Here is a 7345-nt window from a genome sequence, read left to right as displayed (position 1 = left end):
ATTGCAGTGTGACAGAAACAATGCAAACAATTCAAACGATAAAATCACTTAAATCTTATATAGAAAAGCTTTTATTGTAAAACGCTTATGGACTAGACATCACAGTATACTGAACAAACAGGGCCACACAGTTTTCTAGTCTAAGAATTGAACAAGTGAAGAACATGTCACATTATCACATCCACAATTTCACACTAAGATTTTTGAACTTTTTAAAGTCTATTTTAAGTTGTTCCTTTTTACATTTATAGTCAACATGCAAGTAACTAAATGTCAAAGAACCACTTACCACTCCTCATTGTTCTGTCATACTGTATGAGTAAGTAACTCCATACGATCGTACCAGTCATCAGAAGACTCTAGAACATTTCCTCACGTCTCCACCACCAGATATGTAGTTGTCGTGTGCTGTGGCATTGTGTGCCTTTTCTCACTGTGCTTCATATGAAATCGCATGCTTGTCAGATCTTACCGCAATGTCCATTTCAGTCGCTAGTCAATAAGGCCCAGGCTCTGTTCTTTGCCAATGTGCTTTGTAAAAGCCGTACACAAGCATATTAGTTGGCATACAAGGCACTGTCCTTATAAGCATGGTCAATAACTACAGGTTGGCTTATTTCACCAGAGCGTTCTTTTTACTTGGTTTACCTCCCTATGTTTATCCTTTTCTCTCAGGCAGAAATGACAGGTTGCAATATTGGTAATTATAAAGTAGGTGGTTTGAGTCCTGAATGCTGATTGGCTGAAAGCTGTGGTATATCAGACCGTATACCATGGATATGAGAAAAATATTATTTACTGCTCTAATTACATTGGTAACCAGTTAATAATAGCGATAAGGCACCTAGAGTGTTTGTGGCATATGCCCAATATACCACTAGGGGCTGTGTCCAGGCACGCCAGGATGCGTCTCGCATAGGAACAGCTCTTAGCTGTGGTATATTGGCCGTATACCACACCTACTCGGGCCTTATTGCTTAATTATGTTCTGTTCTTCTACATTGCACCATTCTTTTCTTCCTCTCCTCACAGGCTGTGGTGACTATGCAGCACGTGGTGCGATCTCACCCGTTCTCCCTCCTATGTGCAGTGACCATAGAGATAACAAAACTAAGTGGATATACCTGTTTAAGCGTGGCTATTGCCATTGAAGGCTTCCGCTATAAAGTAGTCAACTGGGTGGTGATTCCTATGGGTTATAGCCTCAATGGAGCTGCCCAGGCTGTCATAGACCCTATAATGGCACAGATATAAAGATGATTCCTCTATGGCAGTGACATACAAGATTGAGGTGGATTTATTTTCCTTTAAATCAACCCCTCCACAAACTACTTCTCCACTCTTCTCGTCCTCTCGGTCTTCCTTTCTCTGTCCTCATCACCTCTCCCCTCTACATTAAACAGTGGTGACTGACAGCAGAGGGTTGTAGACCTTCTTCCCGTCAGGTGACCTGGTCCCGTGAGCCAGTAGTTCCTGGATGGTGATCCAGTTATCCAGGATTCTACGGCTCCGTTTCTTCTGGCTCCTCCTGTGGCTCAGCTCCAGGATGGTAGTGGGCTCCTGTCCCTGTGTAGCCCCGTGTTGTCCACCGCCATGCGACTCCCTCAGGAAGTCCAGCCGGCTCTGCATCATAAACTCCCTGCGTCTGCGCTGCTCCCTGGCCCTCAGCAACTGCTGCTTCCTTTCCTCTTTCGACCAATAGCGGCCCATCTTCATCTCGCTGACGGCATCGTCGTCCGTGGTCATGCCACTGCGCTCTTCCCGGATCTTCATGGCCCGGGCCTTCAGGAGGCGGTCCCTAACGGGACGCTTGGCAACATAGCGGGAGCCGTCGCTTCGTACTTTGACCTTCCACTCCATACGTGGTGAGGCTGGCAGCGGGAGGGGAGGGAGGATTGGTAAGGAGGGCATGTTCTTGCATGTGCTCCCCAGACTCATGGGACTGTCGCTGCCCTCCCTGGGTCGCTCCAGGCCCTCGGAGGTACAGGGGGACCTCAGCTGCATGCAGCTCTGGTAGCGCTGGGGGATTCTGGGTCCAGAGTGGCGGCGGGACAGATAAGGGCTGTTCTCAGCACTATGTCCTCTTCCCCTCCCCTCTACTGTCCCGTTGGTTTTGGGGCGTCCCGCACCTCCGTCCGACCCCCTCCTGGCCGCCCCGTCGCGGGATAGGGATCTGAACTTGGCGCATCCCGGGCTGGAGGTCTTGGCTTCCGCTCCCCTTCTGTGTGAGCTAGGGGAGTAGGGCCGGTTCAGGTTAGCCTGCCCCCTCTCCTCCCTCCTGCCTCCCCTCTCCCTGTGCCGGCTGGGGGTCCGACACTGCAAAGAGGCTGAGTCTCCCCCCTCCAGGCTGCTGCGGCCATGTGCAGAGAGGGAGGGGTACTGTTCGGTGACCAGAGGGGTAGTCCTGCAGCTCTCCCCTCCTGTGTTGTAGGCGCTGGTGCTGTCCTTGTCAGAGCGCTCCCTCTCAGGGAGCTCATTAATGTCTGACAGCTCATGGATACAGGACTCCTCGAGAACCAGAAGAGCCACCCGCCCAGCCCCGGCCCCACCTCCGGCTCCGCTCTCCTCCTCCTCCTCCTCCAGGGGCCATGCCTTCAGACAGCGCTCCCGGAGCTGCTGCATCTTCTGGGCCCTCAGGATGTTACGACACTTGAATTCCAGATGGCGTAGCTCCTCTTCCAGGAGGGCCATCTCATGCTGCATCAGGTTCTCATTCCTGTTCACATCTAGAGGAATCCCCCCATCGCCCCCATGCTCCCCGAGCAGCAGAAGAGCGTTGCCGTTCTTCTCATAGTAGCACTTGATCTCCAGGAGCTCCCTGTACCTATCGCACTCTTCCTCCGTCAGTCCAGGCATCATCCTCACTGGGTCAGCTGTGTAGACCCTCTCCCCTGCCAGGTCAACACTCCCCCCCCCTCCTCCACCACCCAGACAGTCCAGCCCCAGCAGAGAGTCTGTGCTGAAGTGGAACTCTGTGGAGTGACCATGGAGCAGGGGTGGGGTGTCCCTGTCCCCCTGGCCAGAGTGGAACCTGCGCATGCTGCCGGGGGTGTTGGTGGCGTTGGTGGTGGGGGCACTGGTCTGGTCGTCTCCCAGCAGGTCATGTTCTGAGGACTCCTCATTGCGGGTGCTCTCGTCCGTACGGCCAACCCCGCTGTCCAGCTCCTGGCTGTTACTCAGCACCGTGTGGAGCAGGCTAGGAGAGTCACGGTGACCCCACCCACGCCCTCCCACCCCACCACCACCCATGACCCCATGTTCTGCATCGAGCACGGAGGCCCCGTTCCTCAGCTGATGGGGGCTAGGTAGATGGACGGCATTATCCAGAACCTCCAGCTCCAGCTCATCTGGGTCCAGCTGGTTGTCATTCTGAGTTGTAGAAGGTGTTTCACATATAGTGTTTGTTGTTTTGATGGCCGTTGTTGAGTTGAAGGTGTCATTGAAGTGGGAAAAGAAACACATGAGAATAAAGCAGGTTTATTTTATTGTACTCTTTTGAACCTCATAAAACATGTTAGACGTATGTCTTTATTGTTCATCTCAGGCACTAGATGGCGCAGGAGCCAACTTAATGTGTGAGTTCATTACCATTTTAAAGACATTTTTGTACTTGGGGGTATTTTCCACCGACCTGTCTTGATGAATAGGTCAATTGGGCCTAAAGGTAAATATATACACACCCACTCACCCAGCTATACGCGTGCACACACACATTACCAGTCTGTTCTGTCATGATTTTGTTTAGTGTGTTGTTACTACTAGTGAATAGAGTAGGTAGGAAAATGACAAATTCATTCCTTTACTCAGACCCTCTGAGATATTGATAATGTGTATGTAAATATTCTGGTTGAATTCCACAAACAATTCACGCCTCAGAGTGGAGTTGACCACATTTCATTGATATACATTTTAATTGTTTAAATTGTAGTAAGTTTCAGGCTTTTGGATTATTCTTATCTAACAACCCCTTTATGTATCTCCCCCTATCCCCAAGACAGGTCCAATACAGACAATTTTATCTGAATATCAAGTCATTTCTGGGTAACAATTAAATACCATACTGTGATTATTTTCAATTAAAATGGTCAAAAATAAATAACTAATAGCTTCTTGGCAAAAAGCTATTTCTCAAGCAAGAATATTCCTAGGACTGTATGAGAGTGGCCTGAGTGAGGGTCCTAATTGGAGGGGCCTAATGGGAGGGATATGTAACCTGAAAACTAGCTGTTATTGGCAGAGAGGGGAAAGTCTCTTTGTTATTGATCTATTAACTTCTACCTCCTGATGTCTCCAGGCGGTCCAGAAAACCCACCCAGCAAACGAGCTGACATTTCAGCCGGCCTCTTCAAAAGCTCTTACACTAAAAGGATCATCATTTTCACAATTTCACAGTATTATTCCAACCTCAGTGTGGAAATATATATAAAACACACAAAAAAAATCATGATTTTGACTGCACTGCCCCTTTAATCTCTGCTCATATATTTCTCTCTGATGAATCCCCCTCTCATCAACTCCCTCTGTGAGGATTCATATTGATAAAGCATTGTCTATCTCAGTTTTAGCCTAACCCTGCATCTCATTTCTCTCTGCAGATTGGAGGGCGCCACATGAGTAAAGGAAGATGAGGGTACGTGCAGTGCGTGACTGACTGGATAGTAACCTACATTTTAATGGCCCTCGCTTAAATCTGCCCTCTAGCTGAATGTGGACTGCATTCCGATTTCAACACTGACTGTGTCACAGAGCACATGTACAGACATGTGTGTTTGTGTCTGTGGCTTATGCACCACTCTCAGTATGAAAAGGGTCAACTATTCTGCCCCATCTGGAGGTGTGTGTTCAGTGATTACCCATTTGCTGTGTGTATGTGTGTATATTATGGGATGTCCTGGGACTGTGTCCTCAGATCTGTTGAGCTGTGACCTTGAGGGAAACAAAGCAATGCCACATTGGCACGTACTGAAAACAAGCAGGCTCTCCTCGTTCTCCCACTAATGCTCGCTGTCCATCCCTCCCACCCCCGCTCCATTTCCCTCTATCTGTCCTCATCTGTCTCCCTCTTCACTCCTCTCACCTTTCCTGTCTCCTGGGTAAACAGGGTAGGGGGAGATGCAGAACTCCAGTCTTATTTCCTTTACATCAATGTCCCCTTGTTATAGAGGTACCAATCGGATCTGCCTTTGATTCTATGTTGATCAATTTGGTGATCTATGTTGAATTGTACTTGACGGAAAACTGTAAATGGGGGTCTTGTGAAAATAAATAACTGTAGTGGGTGGCACTGTGGATGTTTTGTACGCTCGATACAGACGTAAGATCTTAATTTGATCCAGTTTGCTACAGCAAGAAAATAATCCTTTAGCAACAGGAAATATGGATTATTATGTGGATTATAATTAATAGACATTTTTGTAGAGGATACATTTTTCGTATGGGAAATTCAGGTCAAATTTCCAAGTGAAAATTACAAACTTCAGAAATCTTTTTATACCTTTTTAAATGTCCTGCTTTGCGGGAATATTATCATGTAACAGGGTGATCAAATGAAGATCCTACATCTGTATGTCAGATGCTGGGTGTTTTGTTCTGGGAGAGGTTCTCACCTCTATTTCGGGCCGGGCCAGGAGCAGGGAGATGTTGGTACTGTCCTCCCTGGTAAGAATGGCCACCGCCTCCTCTCTGTTCTGGATGTCCACCCCGTTTATCTGATTCAGAATCACATCATATCTGTACTCTGATCCTTTTTTCTACATAGACTTGCTATAATATAGAACTTTGTCTGAAATGTTATTTTAACAATCCTAATGTTCTCTTACCTGTAATATTCTATCCCCCTCTCGGATGCGGCCATCCATAGCAGCTATACTATTGGGGTTGACCTGGAGTGAGAGAGGATTAGGTTAGCTGGCAAACAGGCGATCAGAGCGAGGATAACCCTCATCCTCACTCCCATCCTCCTCACCTCGCCCACATAGATCCCCAGATCCTCCTCATCGTCTGTCCGGTAGCACACCGTTAACCCCAGCTTGTCCTGCTGACGAGACTTATACAGCTCAACCTCCTGTTGAAATGTGTGGCAGGAAAAACACACGTTTTGAGTGACAAGTTAAACACCTGAACACTGGTAATGGAGATAGAGAGGGCATGAAGAATGGGATTTCTGTTGGATTAGATGGTAGACAATTTGATTTGACAAGACAATTGAGACTTACCTCGTATTCTAACTCATCCTGTCGGAGATCCCCGTCCTGCTGAGGGATGTCAAAGTAGTTGTTGGGTTCATAATATTCAGGCTCTAGGAGACTGAGAATAAAACATATGAGAAAATATGCCATGTGTCCCAATTTTGTTTGTTTGTCAGACATACAGAATGCAGCCCCCCCAACCCACCCCTCTCTCTCTCTCTCAATTCAATTTAAGGGCTTCATTGGCATAGCAAACATGATAACATTGCCAAAGCAAGTGAAGTAGATAAACAAATGTTAAATAAACAGTAAATCTATGTCTGTCCCTTTCTCTCACACACTCTCTCTCGCTATCATTCTCTATCCTTCTCTTTCTCTCTCACACACACATTCTCTTTCCACTCACAGCTCATTGAGCAGGTAGGGTTCCAGGATGGGTGGCAACGGTGGAGAGGGGGAAGGGTGAGGGGGCGTGGCTCCACATGGGTTGTGGGCGGTCCTTCCCAGGGTCAAGATGTGCTGGAAGCTGATGTCAGTCTGAGTGCCGCTGTCCACACAGTCAGTCAGCCCCCCTGTCACTGCTACTGTCCCGTCCAGCCCCGCTAGTCGCCCTGCATGTCTCGCCCGCCTCCGGGTCCCCCTCCTTAACACGTGAGACAGCAGGGGGTTTTTCACATCCAGGGTGGTGTCCCCAGAGAGACGAGACAGCTCTTTACCATTCACCTAGAGGAGGGAGGGTTCAGAGGTTAGCCAGCAGAAGGTGGGGGAAGAAGGAGAAGAGTGAGATCAGAGGTTAGAGAGGAGGAGAAGAAAGGAAGAGTAGGGGAGTGGTGGAGAATGATTAAACACAAAGGAGTACAAGGACATGGAACATGACATGCAACATTTATGCTGCAGTAGTTTATGTGTCGGGGGGCTAGGGTCAGTTTGTTATATCTGGAGTACTTCTCCTGTCCTATTCGGTGTCCTGTGTGAATCTAAGTGTGCGTTCTCTAATTCTCTCCTTCTCTCTTTCTCTCTCTCGGAGGACCTGAGCCCTAGGACCATGCCCCAGGACTACCTGACATGATGACTCCTTGCTGTCCCCAGTCCACCTGGCTGTGCTGCTACTCCAGTTTCAACTGATCTGCCTTATTATTATTCGACCATGCTGGTCA

At 48.2% G+C, this 7345-nt stretch overlaps 1 protein-coding gene across 1 annotated transcript in view; it reads right to left on the bottom strand.

Moving 5' to 3' along the window:
* Positions 1-290: 290 nt before the first annotated feature.
* The window catches only part of LOC139417320 (PDZ domain-containing protein 4-like), a 41037-nt gene continuing 33982 nt past the window's right edge, over positions 291-7345 (bottom strand). The window contains exons 3-8 of the mRNA XM_071166589.1: positions 6595-6911; positions 6216-6306; positions 5966-6064; positions 5820-5882; positions 5607-5708; positions 291-3369 (exon numbers count right to left, since the gene is read on the bottom strand). Coding sequence (XP_071022690.1) covers positions 1396-3369; positions 5607-5708; positions 5820-5882; positions 5966-6064; positions 6216-6306; positions 6595-6911 — 2646 coding nt within the window. The 3' untranslated portion in view covers positions 291-1395. The remainder of the gene's footprint in view (positions 3370-5606; positions 5709-5819; positions 5883-5965; positions 6065-6215; positions 6307-6594; positions 6912-7345) is intronic.

The sequence above is a fragment of the Oncorhynchus clarkii genome, chromosome 9 (genome assembly GCF_045791955.1).
Source record: "Oncorhynchus clarkii lewisi isolate Uvic-CL-2024 chromosome 9, UVic_Ocla_1.0, whole genome shotgun sequence".
Classification (NCBI taxonomy): domain Eukaryota; kingdom Metazoa; phylum Chordata; class Actinopteri; order Salmoniformes; family Salmonidae; genus Oncorhynchus; species Oncorhynchus clarkii.
The sequence above is the reverse complement of the archived record's forward strand: the minus strand, read 5'-3'. Positions and strand labels throughout refer to the sequence as shown.